This window comes from Arachis hypogaea, chromosome 15 (genome assembly GCF_003086295.3).
Source record: "Arachis hypogaea cultivar Tifrunner chromosome 15, arahy.Tifrunner.gnm2.J5K5, whole genome shotgun sequence".
Taxonomy (NCBI): Eukaryota; Viridiplantae; Streptophyta; class Magnoliopsida; order Fabales; family Fabaceae; genus Arachis; species Arachis hypogaea.
This window is the reverse complement of record NC_092050.1, coordinates 28,841,309-28,863,649: the sequence shown is the minus strand read 5'-3', so window position 1 is coordinate 28,863,649 and position 22,341 is coordinate 28,841,309. Positions and strand designations below refer to the sequence as shown.

At 38.4% G+C, this 22,341-nt stretch overlaps 1 protein-coding gene across 1 annotated transcript; it reads left to right on the top strand.

Moving 5' to 3' along the window:
* Positions 1–9,314: 9,314 nt before the first annotated feature.
* Positions 9,315–18,753, top strand: LOC112746973 (ABC transporter C family member 12-like). The gene is made up of 6 exons (XM_025795068.2): positions 9,315–9,426; positions 9,513–9,593; positions 9,958–9,982; positions 10,116–10,172; positions 10,305–10,370; positions 18,496–18,753. The coding sequence occupies exons 1-6, from the start codon at positions 9,329–9,331 to the stop codon at positions 18,751–18,753; spliced, it is 585 nt and encodes a 194-aa protein (XP_025650853.2). The 5' UTR covers positions 9,315–9,328.
* The last annotated feature ends 3,588 nt before the right edge of the window (positions 18,754–22,341 follow it).

Below are 22,341 nucleotides of genomic sequence, written 5' to 3'. Positions count from 1 at the left end.
ATAACCCCCCCCAGCCACGCGAACCCTATCAGTCGTGCAGCCCTCCCCCCAACCCTCTTCTCCCTCTCTGCCCCTCTTTTCTCAACCACCACCCAGCCACCATTGCCGCCGCCCCGACCACCACCCAGACGCCGCCGCCGTCCAAACACCACCGCCACCGACCCCCTTCCTCCCTCACCTTCTTTCTTCTTCTTTCTTCCTCTCTTCCATCCGCCACTGCCCTCCGCCACCACCCACCACCGCCGGCCATCCAGCCGCGCCCCTCCACCACCCACAAGCAACCCCCCTTCCTTCCTCTATCAATTCCCCTAAACCCTATCCCCATTACCCCCTTCGCCACTGCCCCCTCAGCCGCCACCGCGCCGGCGTACCCCTCCACCGCGCCGGACGCCGCCGCAGCCACCACCCAGCCGCTTTCTTACACCCTTCTACTCCTCACGCCTACCGGGTTCCGATGAACGCCGCCTTCCCGTCCTTCGCAGTTATTTTACATTTTTTTCTGTTTTTGTTCTTAATTAGGATAGATAGATATGCATGCTGTAGTGGATTTTTAGGTTGTTAGGCAGCTTAGGCTGTGGTTAGTGGATCTAGGTCTGTTTACTTGCACTGTTCATGCTTCTGTTTTATCATAACTGCAATTCTGCTGTTCCTGTGACCTTGTTCATATGCTGTGATTCCCTTCATTTGCTGCTTGTTACTCTGAATTTTCATGTTTCTATTAATTATCGATAACTACAACATGTTTTTAATTCATATGAACTGCCTTGTTTGCTGTTTATTTTCCGGGACAATCCAATTTTAGCCGGAATGCTGCCCAAATTTTTTGTAAATTGTTTTCATTCATGTTTTGGTTTGGCAATCTGAAATATGTTGTCCTCTGCTTTAACCAAACCATTTCATGCATGCTACAGCAGACTTTCTTATCCTCTTTGATTTCCTGGTTTATAAACTGCTTCTGTGATATACTGATTCCAATTCTTGCTTTCTTTTTATCTGTTTGAATCAACATCACCCTGTTTTCCTTGTTTGGTTATGAGTCACTATAATTCCTAATTGTGAATCCTTGTTATATGGAATATTTTCTTTATGCCACTTACCTTAACCCACATTTTACTGACTCACTAATTTTAATTTAATAACTTCTTTTTCAAATTCTAACATTACTAACCTTTTCAAAATCTCTTTTCTGATTTTTTTTCACTTCCCTCTAACTTTCTAACCATGGCATAATGACAATTTTTCTATTTAACTTGAATTCTGATACATTTTGGATTGTAATTTCTTCTTTTCCAAATTTTAAACTACTACACAATCCTTAATGCACATTTACTTGACTCATTTACCTCATTCTAATTCTCCTTTGCCTCTTTGAGTTTTCTTTGTTTAAATTGCCTATTTGCTTCCCTATTTTTATCCATATCCTGGTTTTTCATTTTTTAGGATGTCTGCCTCACAGAGGAAAGGAAAAGGCAAGGCTACTGGCAAGCGCAAGAGAAGAGATTCCTCCCAGTCCATCATTGCCCTCATGCATGATTCCTCATGGCGGGAGAAGAACTTTACACAGCAGGAAAAAGCTGACCAGCTGCTCCCTGCAAATGATCCAATAAAATTTACAAACCGGTACTGTGAGCTGAAGTACCCGGCTTTTGCAAACTCCAGAAATCTATACCTGGAGAGAACTCTGAAGATTCCAGAAGCACTCCAGCAGTACACCACTGAGCAAATCAAGCAAAGAGGCTGGTTCTTTCTGGAGAGAACATTGACAGAGGTCAATGCATCTTGGGTCCGTAAATTCTACTGCAACTACTACATCACCACCCTAGATGCAGTGAACCTGAGAGGAAAACAAATTCTAGTCACTGAGGAGGCTTTAGAGGACATTCTCCAGCTCTCAGCCAAGTCCGATCAGCCTGATGGTTATTCAAAGGCTGAGGAGGACATGTGCCTGATGCAGTTTGATTGGGATACTGTAAAGGCACGGATAGCTCTCGACCCGACTGTTCCTTGGGAGATGGGTCAGGACACCACCATACCTAGAGGGATCAAGAGGGCATACTTAAATGATGAGGCTCGGTTATGGCACCAGATCTTGAGTAATTATGTGATGCCGAGTACTCACGAGACGGAGATCCCAGCTGCTATGATCACCCTCCTATGGTGTGTACTGGAGGGTAAGGACCTTTATCTACCACGCTTTATCCGGCATTTTATGGCCAGGGTCCACATCCGAGGCACCCTCCCTTTTCCGTACCTGGTTACACAGCTAGGCCGTCGAGCTGACGTGCCATGGGAGGATGCCGATGAGAGACCACCAGCGGCGGACTGTAGGAACATCATTCCTCATAGCCGGAACTTCCTAGCCTTGGGCTACAGACCACCACCCTTCATTGCTACTGATGAGACAGCCCCACCGTCTGCTGGACCCTCTTCATCCACAGCTGCCACTGCTGCCCCTGCTGCTACCACTGCACCTCCACCTGCCTCTGAGCCCGTATACCGCCTCGTGCACCACCTATTCTGACAGCTTGATCAGATGGAGCACCGTAATCGGCGCCGGTATAAGAGATTGGAGCGTCGCAGCCAGCGACGCTATTCGCATCTGAAGCTGATGATCCGACAGGGTGGTGACATCCCCTTCGAGCCCGACACACCATCAGAGCCATCAGAGGAGGAGGAGCATGAGCACGAGGAGGAGACTCACTTCCAGGAGGAGACCCATTAGCAGGCAGACACAGAGCAGGCTGCCCCACATCAGGAGGTTACGCATCAGATAGAGGCTGCAAATCCGGAGATCCCGATCCAGTCAGCACCGCCTCTACAGCAGCCAGACCCTCAGCCCACCACCACCACAGAGCCTCCAGCTACCATCCCTACCAGTGATGACACCCCTTCACACCCGGCATGACTGAGCATCAGGGACGATGCTTCATTTTAAGTGTGGGGAGGTCGCCATCTCTGGCGTTTTATTTTGGTGAACCACTACATCTCTTTTCCTTTTATTTTGGATATTTTTCTGTATTTTTTTTCTTTTTTTCTGAGTACTTATACATTGCTGCTTTTATGTATTTTTACTCTATTTTTGCATTTTGCATTTTTAGTTCATATTTTTAGTTATTTAGTTTAGTTTGCAATTCTGACTTATTAGTGGATTAATTAGTATAGTTTACCCTTTTTAGCATAAGATAGCATAGTTAAATTGAAAAATATAAAAAGGAAGTAAGCTAGGAAATTGAACATAACAGATTTAAATCCATAAACCTTGTATATATAGCATTATATCATATAGTTAAGTTGACAACATTTCATCAAGGAGGAACATTAAAACTTTAAAGGCTACCCTAAATAATTTTTTTATGAGAATAATGGGAATTTTTAACTAAACCTGCATAACATGTATGAATGATATATGATGCTTGAGCTAGAGAACACACAGTCTATGAGTATTGAGCTTAATTGTATGGTTGCATTCAAACCATAATTTCATTCCTGTGTGTTTCATTTCTTTTTATTCTGATGTTCTTTACTTTGCTTTAATCTATATGTCCAATTATAGAATATAGATACATGCCAAAAGAATGATTGAGGCCATCATTTGATTTTAGCTCACTTATCCCAAAATAACCTACCTTTCACATCACCCTTGTTAGCCCCCTTGAGCCTTTAAAATTCCTTTTATTCTATTTAGCCACACTACTAGCCTTAAGCAGAAAAACAAAACAAAATCCCAAATTGAATCCTTGGTTAGCTTAAGATAGAAAATTATAAATAGATTAAAATGTGGGAAACCTATTGGGAACATGGATGATAGAAACAAAAGGTAGAAAAGTTAAAAGAAATAAAATAAAAATTTGGGAAGCATGCTCATGAGAAATCAAAGTGATTCAATTACCATGTGCCTTAAAAAAAAGAGAGAGAAGTTATTTTTCAGCATTTAATAAAAGGGAATACAAAAGAATTCCCCAATGCAAAATAAAAGCAATGCACATGGGATAAAAACAAAAATTGAAACATGAGCATGTGACAACAAGTAGGATAATATGGGAAAATTGGTAAAGAAGCTTATTCTACTAAATATGTATGTTAGGTGAGATCTTAGTCTAATTAAGGATTCACTTATTAGCTCACTTAGCCTTATACATATATCCTTACCTTTACCTTGGCCCCATTACAACCTTAATTAAAGACCTCATGACTTTTGGTATGACTGTACTCTATAATTGTTGATTGGTTAGATGAAGAACAAAGTTATAGAAAGTAAGAATAAAAAGAAAAATAGAGTGAATAAACCCAATAAACACTGAGTGACTAGAGGGTAAACACAAAATCCAGTATGACTTATTATGTGATGTATGTGAAAAACATGTTTCCTAAGCTTTAAAATTAATTATTTTAATTACCTTTATTTCCATTCGATGCCGTGATTAGTGTGTTGAGTAGTTTCAGATTTTCTAAGGCAGAATGACTTAAGGGATGGAAAAGGAAACATACAAAAAATGGAAGGAAAGCACAAAACGGAGCTTCTGAAGAAACTGGCATCCACGCGATCGCATGGACGAAGCGATCGCGTGCCAAGCGCGAATCAGCAGCGACGCGGCCGCATGACTGATGCGACCGTGCGCCTTAAGCAGAACGCACATGACGCGGTCACATGACTGACGCGACCGTGTGACCCACGCGGACGCGTGACAGAGGCCACGCACCAGAAATTGCAGAAAACGCTCATAGCGAGTTCTGAAGCCCTTTTTGTCCCAAATCCAAGTCCAGAAGGTATAGACCAGAGGTTATGAAGTGGGGGAACGCATCCATTCAAGGGAGCTCACAAATTTTCACTTTCCATGATTTAGATTTAGTTTGAGAGAGGTTCTCTCCTCTCTCTCTTAGGATTAGGATTAGGATTTAGGACTTCTCTTAGTTTGTAAGAGTGACTCTCGATCCAGATTTAATATTTACTTTAATGCTTTTATGCGTACTTATAAATGTTGCCAACTTGACTTATGAATCCTTCCCATGTTATGATTTGAATTAATGATTATTTGAGGTATTTCAGTTATTGATTTCTTTCTCCTTAATTTATGTTACCATTGCTTTCTATCTAAGGACATTTTTATTCCAACAATTTTACTTTTTCCCTTTTGGTATTGGTTAAGAAATCAGTGACTCAACATTATCAAACTCAACATAACTGATAATCACTATCTTGCTAATTGAACTGAACTTCAATTATCCCAACTTTTTCTTAGGAAATAAATAGGATTCGAAGGTCAAACTAATTAGTCCCTTGACTTTCCTTTGCTTTAGTAAAGGTTAACTAAGTGGAATTTAGATTCAACTTTCATTATTGTTGAGAGAGATAATTAAGTTGGACTTCCAATTTCTCTTACCTTGCCAGAAGTTTGCTTTACAGTATTTATTTATTTTAATTGCCATCTACTTTACTTGTCATTTAAATCACTTGCTTCTCACCTTCTAAACCCCGATTACAACCTTTATAGCCAATAATAAGAACATACTTCCTTGCAGTTCCTTGAGAAGACGACCCGAGGTTTGAATACTCGGTTAACAATTTTTAAAGGAGTTTGTTACTTGTGACACCCAAAACGTTTGTACGAAGGGATTTCTGTCGGTTTAGAGACTATATCTACAACGCGACTGTTTTTATGAAATTCTTTACTGGCAAAAATCCCAACGTCATCCACGCATCGAGAACATCCTTGCTATCAACTTCAATGCACTACTATTTCTCACTATTCCACCCAAATCCACTACAAGCTAGCATATCAGATGCGTATTGATACTTCTCTTTTAGTCGCTTATGTTTATTTTTACACTAGTTAGCAGTTACGGTCCAAGTAGGCAATGCAAATCATTTTCAAAGCAAGTTTTTCAAAAGTCTCTGGCTGAAATTGTCCACAGTCAGCTTTCATGCTATCGACAACAAACTCCTCCATGAAACTTACAAAATCTTTAGTTTCCTTATCACTCCACATGCACTTATCCATGCTCACCTATTAATAAGGGTTAGGTAAAATTATTAGAGCAATATAACATAATTTGACATGAAACATACCTTTAAAAAACATTAAAATAGAGATTGGCATTAATATAAAAAAAATCAAAGTTATAATCACATAAAATAAAAAAAAAGTCTTATAATGACATCCAATTACACGAATAAATCATAATAAACATTTAATAAAGTACAAATCCTATTACAAGCTTTATTGCATAACATTCAAGATGATCTTACACATTAATCCTAACCAATAATTCAACACTTATTTAACATGATTAGCTCGCTACTTTTCATACATCTTGATTGCCATGTTTTATATCATTGTGTCCACTCATTGGTATTCTCCACTACATTAATAACCTCTTCTGGGTCATCATCTCCAATAGGCAGATAATTATCTAAGAGGTCATATTGCCCTTTAGGGTCCGCATCCATGTTCAATCGAATATAATTTTATAACAAACAATCATTATCTAACTTTGACTTTTAATGAGATAAAAGCAAGAACTTCTCAGAATTGACCATCTCTTCTTAAGTAGTCTAAGGCATTGCTGAATTACATTCTTAGCAGAAGAGTGTTCTTATTAAAATATTCTTGATAGTTGCGAGATGCACGTGTTCCTTGCACCCACTCTCTTACATGATAATGAGTACCTCTATACGGTGCTAAGAATCCAAGACCATTTGTAGAACCAGCGTCAACTAAATAGTAATTACCTATAAACACAAAACACAAATCTCGTGAAAAATGACAACCATGAACTCAATTCATGAAAACTAGATAATGCTCATTATAAGATAACTTTACCATGTATTTTTAGACTATTGTGACACGTGATTATATCTCGCAATACTCTTGAATCAGAGGCCGATATTCCTAATCACTAAGCACATAAACAAAGTTCATGTCTGGGTTACACACTCTTAGAATGTTGGTACAAATCTTACATTTTCTTGTTCTATATCTTGACTTATCACACTCGAGGATAGTCACTTCTATGTAAATTCTATCTAATGCTCCCAAATAACCCTATAATCAATAAAGAATTTATAGGTTATTATAGAAAAATGTATTATCTCCAATACAAACTACACACAAAAACCAAAAACTATACCTTAAACTTTTTCATGTAAGGTCAATTCAATCTTCTTCAACTGGTGAGACCTTAGTAAATAATATGCTTTGAATACGTATAACGGACTTCAAACTTATTAAAATACTGATGAATCCATATTTGACGATATATTTTGGTTTGATTTGAGTGGATTTCATCACATAAACTCACATTTATTCATCCAAATAGCATGCTTTTGTGTTCTTTCCCTAAATTGAGCCTAATTGTGAAAACATGCTATTTTGTGCTTATTTTAATCACTTTTATCCCATTCGATATCTTGATGATTTTGATGAGTGATTTCAGGTGTAATAGGTTGGAATGGCTTGATAAGAGTGGAAGAAAAGCATGGAATTGGGAGAAAGCATGAAGAAAACAAAGGAGAAGCACACATAGGAGTGTGCGTGCGCACAACCCACTGTGCATACGCACAAGAACCACACAGCCATGTGTGCGTACGCCACCGCCGCTGTCGAAAAGCCAGAACCACAAGAGAAAGAATCGCGAAGAGAGAGGGAGATCGCATCAGCTCACCGCGAAGCCAGCGCCGTCGTCGTCCTCATCGCGGGTCTTCACTCTTCACCATCACGTCTTGCCACCGCCGCCGCCACCACTAAACTTGCCGTCGTTGCCACTGAAGCCGAAGAGAGAGAGAGAGAGTTCGCGAAGAGAGGGAATGCGCGCGCTCACGAAGGAGAAGAACGACGAAGAGTGAAGGAGAAGCAGAAGACGATGAACGCAGGGGAGAAGAAGGAGGTCCGTTCTCGCAATGTTCTGCTCTGCTGCGGCCGCTGCCGTTGATTAGGGTCAAGGCCGTCGCCGTCGCAACCTGTTCCGTCGCCATTAGGGTTTGCTGCTGCTGCCATTGATAGAGCTACCGCTGGGAGGAGCCGAATAGGGAGAGGAGGTCACCATCGCACACGCCGCCACCAGTTACAACCGTCTCCGAAATTAGGACAGATTCACTGGTGACTCTACTTCTTCCTTTTTTGAAACAATTCTGCTTCTATTTTGTTCCACTATTCTCCTAACTTTCTTTCTATGTACTTTGAAATTGGTTTTGCTCATTTTTTTTACCCAGTAATTGCTTTGTTTCATCGATGATATGTCTTGTTTATTTTTCAAATTTAATTTTGCTACCTGGTAATTGTGTTACTGAAACTGGTATCAAATAATAGTGTAAAGGTCATGCAGATTTTGTTACTGTAAGCTCTTGTTCACGAAAGTTTCTAAGTTCATTTCACTATATGGAACAATAAGAGAAAAACTCATATTCTATTGAAGGGAAGAATTAGCTTTCAAATCTGCTTATTAAAGCAATTCAAGTTAAAGAGGAATAGAGTAGTTTTTTACATGTATTTGTAATTAATTAATCTAGGTGGCATTTTGAATCGTTAGTTTTTGAGATTTGTCTTTATGGATTTTGTTTACTATTGTAGTCAAGTGGTTTGTGTGTGTATGTATTGTTTGTTTTTATTTTTTTAGTATATACTTGTTTTCTTCCAAACAAATAGCTATCTAGTATATACTGGACGTCTTGCTGCATTGTTGAGTTCATCCTCATTCTAGTAATTTTTATTTTTTCTGTTGCTGCTTTAGAGAGTATCTATTTGTTCCCATACTTTTAATTTACTCCAGTTGGAATATATGGAAATATCTATCTAAAAGGATAAATAATAAAGAAATAATATTTTATCTCTTCTACAATTCCAGGCTTTGTTTGGACTACTTTTGCTTGTGTATATACCTACTTTGGATCCTTATCCGGGTTATACCCCTATTCGGAGTGACTTGGTTGTTGATACTGCATATGAAGAACTGTCCGGAGGAGAGCAGATATGTCCTGAAAGGCATGCAAACATATTGTCAAGTATGTAAAATTGTATTTGCACATAGGATATCAAGGGTACTTTAAAAAATGCTATAATGCTAAGTGGGTTAGAACTTTGAAGTGTTATGTTCTGGGCTGATTATGTTATAAAATTTTCTGTTATTTCTGCTTCTGGTATTACATTTAGCTAACTGAAGTAAAATTTTCCAAGATATGCTGTATATGATTAGGAGTCCTGGCTTTTATTTCTTGTGTTAATTAATTTTGGAGGTAGCATAGTGCAAATACCATTCATAGTAATATCTTGCATGGATCCTCGCTGTTTCATTCTTATTTCTTTTTTCTCGTGCATGAAACCTTTTTTCTTGGATGAATCCTATCATGAATCTAGGATATCAAAGTCCCCTTACAGAGAAAGATATATGGAAGTTAGATACATGGGATCGGACTGAGACACTGAATGAAAAGTATGAGTTTTTGCTTTGCTTAAGTTTTCTTTTGGCATTAATTGTTGTATTTCATGTTTGCTTTATAGTGCCTCTTGATTCTGTAGGTTCCAGAGATGTTGGGTAGAAGAATCTCGGAGGTCGAAACCTTGGCTTTTAAGAGTATTGAATGCAAGCCTTGGTGGGAGGTATGACCGATTTGTGTTGAATATGATAGAGTGTAGAAGATAGATAGATATTTTCTGGTGTTACTTTTTGATCACTTGCATAAGTTGAGAGTTGAGACCATCAATAATGGCTTATAATGAGAGGCTAGATATTGAAGTAAAATGGTGCTTGGCACTGATAAGTTAATCTTGGCCGACAAACTTAGACTCCTCTATCTTCTTCTATGTAGTAAAATTAGTTCGTGATGATGAAACCACTTATTGTACAATATATAAATGAATGTTATTTACTTTTTTTCCTGACTTTGTTTATTTTTGTTCATGTATCTCATTTGTGTTTATGCGTTCATATATCTTTGTGCTTCGGTTTTCTTGTGCTTTACAGGTTTTGGTGGGGAGGATTTTGGAAGGTAATGTTCTATTTTTTTGTTTATATAATCATTTCATTTGGTCGCTTTCAATATTTACATGTGTTAAAATTTGCTGTATGTCAAAAAGCATTGTCAATTTTAATATCTTTGTTAATCTGTTTACAATATGTAGATTGGAAATGATCTCTCCCAGTTTTTGGGCCCACTAATATTGAATCAGCTGCTAGAGGTCAGTTACTGTTTTACTGAAATCACTGGTTAACCACCTCTAGAACAAGTTATAGTGCTCTAATAAATTCTTCATTATTATTTTGTTCTAACAATTCTCTATCACTTGATGTGTCCTATTAATTGCCTGCAGTCTATGCAAAATGGTGATCCAGCCTGGATTGGATACGTTTTTGCCTTCTCAATATTTGTTGAAGTGGTATGATACAAAATCTGATTAAATTGTAGATGATAATGCTGTATTCTTAATTTTCTGTGATCAATGATCTCCTCTTGTACATTTAGGAAGAACTTTATGAACTTATATTGCGGACTATTTAATAGGGCTCGTTGATGCATTATGCGGACTATCTCATAACAATTCATAACAATTAATTTTCTTTCCTTCAGTTGAATGTTAACTCATTATATACTCAATTAGCTTCTTGAAGCTTTATCTATAAACAAAAACCCACTCAAATATGTGGTGGTTTTAAAACTGCTGTAGATTTTTTTTAAATCCACTGGCCAAAATAGCGGCGGTTTTGCAACCGCCGCAAAATAATTATCTGATTTGCAATGGTTGTGCCAGCGGTTTTTCAAAACCGCCGCAAAATCAAATCTCCACCCTTTAATAGGCGACGCTTGTGAAACCGCTGGAATTTCGTTTTGCGGCGGTTAAAAACCACCGCAAATTCCTAAAAAAACTGCCGCTATTCGGCATGTCTCTTGTAGATTGTGCGCACACACACTCCTTAATTCTTCTTCTGCCCGGAGCGCTCGCGTAGAGTGTGCGCTCGCACACCTTCCCTTTTCCACCTAGTGTGCGTACCCACACGTACCTGTGCGTACGCACACCCCTGTTTTCTCACCACTATACTTCTCTTCTTCTCTTCTCTCTACTTCTTCTCTTCTTTTCTCCTCCACCCCTCTCTTCTTCCTCTTTTACCCTATTTTGTTCTTGTTCTTGTTACTTTTCATTGCATTTCATTTTCATTTTTTGTAATTATATTAGATTTAGTTTAGTTGTTTGTTAATTAATAAATTGCAAGTGTTTGATTGATTGTTGATTGGGTTGCTTCTTACTTAAATTTTGGTTTAATTGTTGATGAATATATGCACTGAGCATTAAAGCCTTGTTTAATTGCCTAGATAAATTGTTAGTTTGATTCATATGTTGTAGCTACCATATGCATTAGACTATATCCTTATTTGGCATCTTAATCATGAATTGTGCACTTTTACTTTAGTGAATTGAGTTGAAATTACTTGTTCATCATGATTTTCATATCAAATTCATCACATGTCCGGCACTTGTTTCTTTTTAATGCTTTGCATTTGTTTGAGTAACTTAACATGATTCTTATCAAGCTTGTCACTTTTTGCAACAAGTACCTTTACCATGTGAGTACTTCATTATTTTTCATTATGAATAAGTAGTTTCCGTTTCGTCATTGGATTGGTTATTGTTGATTGTGCCATTTTCTATTCATCTTGCGCTTTCACTTGCACAACTTCAATAACCAATGTCTTATATATTCAATTCACTTTAGTTGTGGCTATCTAGGTTTATTTGTGTCCTATCTCTTGCTTATTCTTTACTTGCAACCTAGGCCACTTGATTGAGGAATGTAATACCCTAATATTCAAATCCTTATGCTCGAGCCATCAGTCAATGATAATAAGGTGGTACGACTCTCAAGGTGGATTTTTAATACATAAATATAAGTATAATTGAAAGGAGTATTAATCAAGAAGCCTGAAAAGAGTAAAAATAAAATCGCGAAGACGTATCACTCACGCATCGGCAACTAAAAGATAAAGCGTGAAGTCGAAAGCATTATAAGGAATAAACCATAAAAGAGAAAAAGAGAAATACAGTATATAGATATATAACATAAGTAAATAGCCACTAGTCGTGACCCACGAAGTTTAGGCCGGCTAGGGTACAGTATAATAGTAGTTGACAACAGAAACTCCTAATCTCTCCCAATTGAAACATAAGAGCCTCTATAGGCAAGTTCAAAAGAGTTCAATACATAATATAAGCTTTTCAAGTAAATGTAGAGAGATTCTAAGAAAAATATAAAGTAGGGAATATAAAGATCTTTGCCATCTCTCAGATGAACCGCAGCTCACTTCTGAGCACCTGGACCTGTATCTTAAAAAGAAGAGATATATACGGAATGAGAATCCCCGACCCATGGGTTTCCAGTACAGTAAAAGTGCCAAATAAATACAATGCATTGCAATAAAAACTCACTAAGCATCCTAAACTTTCTTTCACCAAGTGTTCATCCTATGTTCTCGCTAATCCATGAGTAGGCAACTGTCATAAGGGAATGCTAAATCTGATTCATATTCCTCATGCTTCCTAACTTTCTAACTATCCGATGATTCACAATCAGAATTATATCCAAAACCATCACCAGCTATTCTGTCTCCACAATTCTATATCAATACCTCATATCCTCACCTGAAGCAAGTGAAATCACTTCACTGCGTCTACCCAGGGAGCTCAAATTATCTCAATATCAACCTGGAGCAGTGAAATCACTTCACTGCGTCTACCTAGGGAACTTCAAATTAACTCATTCTCTACCTGGAGCAAGTGAAATCACTTCATTGCGTCTACCCAGGGAGCTCAATTACCTCATTCAAAAATCATCATCATTATTCAATTGCATCATCAACTCATCTCATCAAGAACAGTCCTCAGCGTCCACCGACACCAGCATGAGGGACCTCTCAGTTGTACAAACACAAGCAATACAGGCAAGTAATACACAATTAAAGTACAAGTCGAACAAGTAGCACATAATCAGGTAACATAGCATATATGATATAGCAATCCAAAACAAATAGGCAAACCCAAATAATTCAAACATATGCAAATGATGTATGCCTGCCCTATATCTGATGAGTCTCATCTGTCGGTTATAAAGCCAACCCGACAAGTCCTGGTAGCTAACCATTGGACTGTCCCTCTGTCGTGCATCCCCAACTCGAGTCATTCTCAATCATAACCATGATCATAATTATAATCACACAACAGCCACACTGGTGTTAATTCACGGGGGCGAGCTCATCCGAAACTTTCACAGTGTATAGCCACACTTACGACATAGGGTCAATAGAATCTCGGATCTCAACCTGGAGCAAGTGGACCCGACCCACTGCATCTACCTAAGGAAATCCGAAACTCAGATAATTCTACAAATCTCAAATCATACTCGACTAGGAGCAAATGGGGGCTAACCACTGCATCTACCCCAGGAGTCTCAAAACCAAACCCGAAGCAAGTGGAATCACTCCACCGCATCTACCCAGGAAGGTATGTCTCACCACATCCCGGAGCAAGTGGATCAATGCCACTGCATCTACCCAGGCAGGTATTCAAAAGATCAACCTGGAGCGAGTGGAATCACCACTACTGCCGCTACTACCCAGGCGTCACAATCTCTGACCCGAAGCAAGTGGGGCGCTACCACAACCCTTGCATCTACCCAAGATGTACGTTCTCATATGGCAGGAGGAACAAGGAGGGGATCCTAACCTCCCACTATCTCGCTGGGGGCGATTTAAAATACCAGGAGGAACAAAGAAGGGGATCCTCACCTTCCTTCATCTCTCTGGGGTCGCACTTTCGAGAAAGAGAGCTCAAGATAAAACAATCATTCAAAGTCATATTTTCATTTCCAGCCATAATTCAATAATTATCATAGCCATCCAACTCATAACATAACCCATAACCAGCCAATAATCATCATTAAATACAACCCTTCGGCTCACGGCATACACCGCACTTTCATCATCACCCTTAGCAAGTCATACAGTCATCATTAATCATAACTCATCATTAATTCTCCCCTTACTTCGTCCACCATTTACCACATCTCCTAGCCTCTTCCCATCGCTATGCATACTATAAGTATTTGGGACATAAAGGCTGAGAATGGAGACTTAGAAGTCTGAAATTTGGCTTTAAAAAATCAAAATCAGCTTTGGAGTGAAAACAGGGTCACGCGTGCGCGTCGCCCATGCGCACGCGTGGAAAGTAGGAAAGTTACAGTGACGCGTATGCGTCCCTACGCATACGCGTGGATGGGAGAAAAGCCAAGTGACGACTACGCGTCAGCCACGCGTACGCATGGGTGCGTTTTGTGCCCCAGACACAAAACCAGCACAACTCTCGGAAATTTTAGCTGGGCAACTGATTTAGCCCATCGACGCGTACACGTCGGTCAGGCGCACACGTGGGTGTGTGATGAGCGGATATTTTATACGCTTTTTGGGGATAATTTCATATAGTTTAGAGTATGTTTTAGTTAGTTTTTAGTCTATTTTTATTAGTTTTTAGGAAAAATTTATATTTCTGGACTTTACTATGAGTTGTGTGTTTTTCTGTAATTTCAGGTATTTTTCTGGCTGAAATTGAAGGAGCTGAGCAAAAATCTGATTCAGGCTGAAAAAGGACTGCTGATGCTGTTGGATTCTGACCTCCCTGCACTCAAAGTGGATTTTCTGGAGCTACAGAACTCAAAATGGCATGCTTACAATTGCGTTGGAAAGTAGACATCCAGGGCTTTCCAGCAATATATAATAGTTCATACTTTGCACAAGGATAGATGACGTAAACTGGCGTTCAACGCCAGTTCTCTGCCCAATTCTGGCGTCCAACGCCAGAAAAGGATCAAAAACTGGAGTTGAACGCCCAAACTGGCATAAAAACTGGCGTTCAACTCCACAAATGGCCTCTGCACGTGACTCACTTAAATCTCAGCACCAGCACACACCAAGTGGGCCCCAGAAGTGGATCTCTGCATCATCCATCATAGTCCACTCATATTTTGTAACCCTAGGCTACTAGTTTAGTATTTAAACAACTTTTAGAGACTTATTTTGTATCTCATGACATTTCAGATCTAAACTTTGTATTCTCTGACGGCATGAGTCTCTAAACCCCATTGTTGGGGGTGAGGAGCTCTGCTGTGTCTCGATGAATTAATGCAAGTATTTCTGTTTTCCATTCAAACACGCTTGTTCCTATCTAAGATGTTCATTCGCGCTTAACTGTGATGAAGGTGATGATCTGTGACACTCATCACCTTCCTTAAATCATGAACGTGTGCCTGACAACCACTTCCGTTCTATATACGATTGAATGAGGATCTCTTAGATTCCTTAATCAGAATCTCCGTGGTATAAGCTAGAACTGATGGCGGCATTCATGAGAATCCGGAAAGTCTAAACCTTGTCTGTGGTATTCCGAGTAGGATTCAAGGATTGAATGACTGTGACGAGCTTCAAACTCCTGAAGGCTGGGCGTTAGTGACAGACGCAAAAGGATAGTAAATCCTATTCCAACCGGATCGAGAACCAACCGGTGATTAGCCATGCTGTGACAGAGCGCGTGAGCGTAGTTTTCACTGGAAGGATGGAAGGTAGCCATTGACAACGGTGATCCACCAACACACAGCTTGCCATAGGAGGACGTGCGTGCGTGAATCAGAAGACAGAGGAAAGCAGAGATTCAGAAGACAAAGCATCTCCAAAACTCCAACATATTCTCCATTACTGCACAACAAGTAACCTTTAATTTATGCTCTCTTGGTTATTCGCAATTCAACTGATAAACATAATTGACTTCCTAACTAAGATTTACAAGATAACCATAGATTGCTTCAAACCAACAATCTCCGTGGGATTTGACCCTTACTCACGTGAGGTATTACTTGGACGACCCAGTGCACTTGCTGGTTAGTGGTACGCGTTGTGAAAAGTGTGATTCACAATTCGTGCACCAGTGTGCCTTCTGCCAAAAATTTCATTAAGTTAAAAAGTTGCAGAATTTCATTTTTAAACCTCAAACTCCCACCACACATAACTTCTTCTACAAAATTTCTTTTTCAACCATTTCTGAACCGTTGGAAAGATCTTTGAATAAACTTTCATAAAAATCTATTTTTGAAGAATTCTGAACTCCGTGGACCGAGTTACGGACCTCCAAAGTTGGTCAAAAATCAGTTTTTACCCCAAAACTAGAAATCACCAATTTTTCTAATGTTCACAAGCCAAATTCATTTCCACTCATCCAAATGACCACAACCCAACCACATTCACACAATCACACTCAACCAAAGCAAACCTACCTCCTCTACGCAATTTCACCCAAAAACTATCAAATTCCACACCTCAATTCCTCAAACCTTATTTATTCAATAACCAAACTAATTATTCACACATTCAATATTTAAATCCATCTAATCTCTTATATCATCACACAATACACATATCAACTTACCTTACTTACCTCTTTCCGGCCTCCAGCCCAAAATTCATGGCCTCTGACCCAAATTCACAATATAATTGTATATTCCACAAACCAACATTCATTATCCAATTCATCAAATTCTCAACACACCAAACATACAAATCCACACAATTCTCAACTCAATCATTAATTCACATGACATATCAACTATGCATATTAGCACTAACCATATACACAATTCAAACTTAATCCTAGGGGGATCTAGCCTAGGAATTCTCATCACACCACATGGTACTTAAATGAAACTTAAATTGTACCTCTTGTAGCCAAATTAATTGAGCTTCTTCGTGGAAGTCTCCACCAACCCTTAGCTCCAAGCCTCACCAAAGCTCTACAAGCAACACCAACCTCCCAATTGTGCACCAAAATCACTAAATACACTAACATAACCAATTTCACATATATACATCAACCTAGGGTTCATAAAAATGATAAATCACAAGGGTTGGAGGGTTTCTTACCTTAACCCACTGAAGTTTGTGATGAATATCACCCATGACTCATAATAAAGCACTCCTAAATAACCAAAATTACAAGATTTCCTCAAAACCCAAACCAAATTCGAATTTAAAGAGAAAAACGAAAACTGGGCAGAGGATAGTAGATTAATCACAAAAAAACTTAGATAGAATTTTAGAGGATGAGAAGAGCGACGCGTGGCCACAAACGGCTCGTCAATCGGAGTTCCGAAGAGAAAGTTATGATGATTTGAAGTTTGATGAAGTTAGGATTTTCTCTCTTCTTTCTCTCTTCTCTATTTCAGCACCCCTACCCTCTTCCTTTAGGGTAAATGAGTTGAAACGCTCATAACTAATATTTATATATGTTGGGTCTTGGGCCCACTCGGGTCCGGTTCACTTATTTTTGTCCGTTGGCCCAATTTTGGGCCAAAACCTTTAAGATTAGAGTTTTAAATCGCATTTTAAATATTTCTATCTTCCCTAATTATAAATCCTAATTTCTTAGCCTTATTCACTTATATTTAATTTTCTTAGCTGCAGTACCAGACAGATCTCAATCGATACTGCCGGTCAAAATTTCAGTTCGCGTTTTTATGCAGAAAACTATGTTTTCCGACTCAGAAAAATCCACTGAGTCCAAATATCATATTTAAATTATCAAATTCTGACTGCTAAATTTTCTAACCATATTCGCTCCTATTTAATTTATTATTTAATTAATTACGGTTTGACCGGGTTTTACAAGGAACATGCTATTTCTTATGATTGTGTGGTTTCTGTTTTATCCGGCCAATGTGTTGTGTTCTAAACCGTGCGCATTTAGAATATGCACATTGCCTTTTCTCATACCACACTACTATGACTTCTTCCTCAATTGTTGTTTATGTGTTTATACAGCAACCCAGAGCCCCGGTGCCCACCGACTGAAGGTGGAGCCTCACATCTCTTCACCCCCGGATCGAGTGCATGCACGGAGGACTGTGCAACGTTTAAGTGTGGGGGAGGATCTGCAATTTTGGGGTGTAAATTCTCTCCTTTTCAACACTTTGCATTATTTTCTAGTTTTTAATAGTTATATTTTTGTAGATATTTGTTAGTATATTATTGCATTATACTTTGCTTAGTTGCTTGTATATAGGGGTGGCGAAACGGGCCGAACCCGCCGGGTCAAACCGCCAAAAACGGCGGGTTGGGATGAGATTTTAAACCTACCAAATTTTAAAAACCCGCTAAAATCGCACTGCCAAAACCGCGGGCCAAGGCGGGGCGGGACGGGCTGGCCCAGCGGGCTGACATATTATTCTTTTAAGGGTAATTTGGTAAATTTACAAGTGATATATAAATAAGAAAATTAGGTTTTCCTTCCCCTGCTTTCCAATTCCCACTTCCCACAAACAGCCGGCCCTAACCTTTCGTCCCTTACTCCCTTCCCTGACCTTGACTCCCTGAGACGGTGAGACCCTCAGACCGACGGACCCTGACCCCCGGCCTTATCCTTCAACAGCTCAGCTCCCTCGTCTGTCCTTACTCCTCGGCCTCGCTGTGTTCAGGTGTTTCCTGAGCTCCCTGCGCAGGCAGCATCACACCGTCGCGGTTCGTGGTGGCGCACTTCAGTTCTACTTCTCTCTGAGTTGCCTCTCGTCGTCGGTCAGTCACGTCGTCGGTCGCTGTTTCATCTCGCCTGTCCTCACCAAACTGAAGTCCCAGTGATGCTGTCTCGTGTTGCCTCTATGCTGTCTCAGCGGTTCTGTGTTCCGGCAGATCCCGGCGGCGCTACTCTCTCCTCCCCTGCCTCTCGACGGCTGTGAGCCAGTAAGTAAAGATTTTATTTTATTTTTTGTTTTTTTTAGTAAGAAACTGTGAATCTGTGATTGTGGTTGTGGACAGCTTCTTTGATGCTGTTGAAAATTACTGTGGATTTGTTTATGAAATTTGTTTTACTGGTATTTATTTTTGAAATTTGTTTATGAAATTTGTTTATGAATTTTGAGAGTAGGCAAGTAACCCTCTCAGATATCAGCATTGTAGTACTTGTTATGCAGGACATACACTGCTTCCATATATAGAAGCATTATTTGTATTTAAATGGCCGTATATATATAACATAATTCTGCTACCATTTCATTGTTTTGCCTCCCTTGAAATTCACCTATGAATTGAAAATGTAAGCATAGTAATTTAAAGGCCTATGTTCATTAATTTATGCAAAGCTTATGATCTACTAAAATAGTCCAAAAAAAAAGAAAAGAATTACATTAATTACACCAGAAATTATATCTCTGGCATGCTGCTATTACATATTTTCACCATCTTTATCTTCGTCCTTTTTTCATTTTATGGTGGTATGTACTGGGTGTGAGGTACTAATGAATATTCCAAAAGTTTGTAGTGTACTAGTATGAATAATACATGCTATTCATCTTGTTTCTTGCCTATCTTTGTGTGGCTTCTATTAGAGTATTACTGTATTAGTATCATTTTAACTATGTAACTTTAGTTTGAACTTTTACTTCGTTACTTTCTGTGATGCTTGGTGTATGTGTTCTGATTTCTGATGCAACATTATTGATTTATTGCTGATTTAGATTAGATATTGTTATGTATTTGTGTTATTTAGGTTGAGTTGTTGATTCTGCAATGGATGATTCTGTCTCTATGGAAGTTGATGGTGGGAATGTAACACAAAATCCTGAAAATATGGAAAGATCTGAAACGGAAGAAGATATTAAAAAGAAAAAGACAAAGGTTGTAACATCTTATGTGTGGAGATATTTCACAAAGCTTGGACCTGGTGATGATGGAATAGATTGTGCTCAATGTGATGGATGCAAATAGAAGTTTAAGGCTGGTGGTAAACAATATGGGACATCGTCACTTAAGCGTCATTTGGACAGGTGCGTGAAAATAGATTTCGAGGATATTGGTCAAACTTTGATAGAAATGCAAAATAAAATGGGGGCTCTCAAGATAGATAATCATGTATCGTGTGAGATGTTTGCTGCCTTTGTGATTGATTGTGATGTTCCCTTTTCTATTGTTGATAATAAGAAATTTAGAAATTGGGTAAAATACATCAGTCCAACTCTAGGCCTAATTACTAGAAATACTCTAAAGGAGGATGTGTTAAAAATTTACTCAAGGGAAAAAGAAAATCTTAAAAGTACTTTATTAGCCATTCCTAATAGAGTTTGTTTGACTTCTGATTTGTGGACATCCATCACTACAGAGGGTTATTTATGCCTAACTTCTCACTTTGTTGATCTGAATTGGAAATTGCAAAGTAAAATTTTGAGTTTTTGTCATATGCCTCCTCCTCACACGGGATTTGAATTGTCTTCTAAGATTTTTGAGCTTTTAAATGAAGGGAAAATTGAAAAGAAGATTATGACTCTTACACTAGATAACGCATCTGCTAATGATACATGCCAAGATCATTTGAAAGTACATTAAATATGCATGATTGGTTGTTGTGTGATGGAGAGTTCTTTCATATTCGTTGTTCTGCTCATATCTTGAATCTTATTGTGCAAGATGGATTAAAAATTGCTCATGATGCATTGGATAAGATTAGGGAAAGTGTGAAATATGTAAGGGGATCGGAAAGTAGAATGATAAGGTTTAAAGAATGTGTTTCAGTGATTCAGGGTTTGAATTTTACAAGTGGGTTGCATCTAGATGTTACTACTCGATGGAATTCTACGTACATTATGCTCGAAAGTGCTATCAAGTATCGGAAGGCCTTTGAGTATTTGAAGGCAACCGATCGTGCTTATAAGTATTGTCCTTCAGTTGATGAATGGGGGAGAGCTGAAAAGATATGTGAATTTTTATACCCCTTTTATGAAACTACTAATTTGATTTCTGGCACATCTTACCCTACTTCGAATTTGTATTTTCTACAAGTCTATCATATTCAATGTGTTTTGATGGGAAGTTTGAGAAGTGAAGATGAGCTTCTAAGGAGCATGGGAGAAAAGTTGATGACCAAATTTAAGAAGTATTGGGAAAAGTATAGTGTCATTCTTGCATTTGGTGCTATTCTTGATCCTAGACTTAAGATTTCTACTTTAGAGCTTATGTATGAAGAGATTGATGCTGAGACTGTAAAAGGGAAGGTGAAACATGTGAAAAAAATTATACAAACTTTTTGAAAAATATGACAAGAATTCTCTTCCACCTGTTCAAGCACAAGGACCTAGTATTCAATCTTCATCCATGGCCCATACCCCTGAAAGTGCAAGCAAGAAGCGACTTGCAATTGTTGGTGTAAGTAATGTTTCACATATTAAATTCTCTTATTAATTGTCATTATTCTATAATAACAAGATGTGATTATTTCTATTTTGATAGAAATTGATGAAACGTAACCATCAAGCTGAGGTCTCTAGTGGAAAGAATCCACTTGATACATACTTGGAGGAGCCACTTTTGTCAAAGGATTGCTTTGAAGATTTAGATATTTTGGAATGGTGGAAATTATATGAGAGTCGTTATCTGAAGTTATCAATCATGGCACGTGACTTATTGAGTATTCCAATTACTACGGTTGCATCGGAATCTGCCTTTAGTATTGGAGCTCATGTCATTAACAAATATAAAAGTCGAATGTTGCCAGAAAATGTTGAGGCTGTGATTTATACTCGCAATTGGAATAAAGGCTTTGTTGATGGTAATTACATTGTTAGTTACTAATTTAATATTTATATAAAATTTAAGTATTTATATCTTATTCTAAATTTGGGTATTCTTCTAATTGCAGGTGAAGGCGAAGGTGAAGATGAGAATCCTCAAGGTGCTAGGAAAGGTGGTGTTTCAACTTCTGGATCAGATTCAAATTTTATTGATTTAGAAGTTGATAATTGATTTATGTGTGTTGATTTAAGGATTTTTTTGGGTGTCTTGTTGATTTATGAATTATGTTGTGTTTTGTTTTAATTATGGTAGAATTTATGTGTGGATTATGTGTTTGTTTTGTTATTATTATGCACTTATGTTTGAGACTTTGAGACTTATTATTTGTTATGTTATTTTTATTATTGTTAATTTCAATCAAAAAAGTTATTATGGTTAATTATAATTTTTATGGATTAATAATTAATTTAAGATATTATTCTATATATTAAAAAACAAATTTGATGGAATAATTTTATTATAAAGTAAAATAATTGTTAGTACTTACTACTTAGTATGTTAAATTGAATTTTATTGAATTTTATCATAAAAGAAAAAAATTGGTAAAAAAAAAAAAGCGGGTTGGCGGGGCGGGGTAGCAAGTTGAGCCCATATTAGTTTGGCGAGGCGGGCCGGCCCACCCCATATTTGGGCAGGCTTTGGCGGGGCGGGGCAGGCCAGCCCGCTTTGCCACCCCTACTTGTATATATCTTAGTTACTTATAG

Excerpts from the sequence above, each read along its gene's own strand:
- LOC112746973 (XM_025795068.2), top strand. The coding sequence starts at position 9,329 with ATGAATCCTATCATGAATCTAGGATATCAAAGTCCCCTTACAGAGAAA. Across the intron at positions 9,427-9,512 it reads ACTGAGACACTGAATGAAAA|GTTCCAGAGATGTTGGGTAG; the intron begins GTATGAGTTTTT and ends TTGATTCTGTAG. Across the intron at positions 9,594-9,957 it reads AATGCAAGCCTTGGTGGGAG|GTTTTGGTGGGGAGGATTTT; the intron begins GTATGACCGATT and ends TGTGCTTTACAG.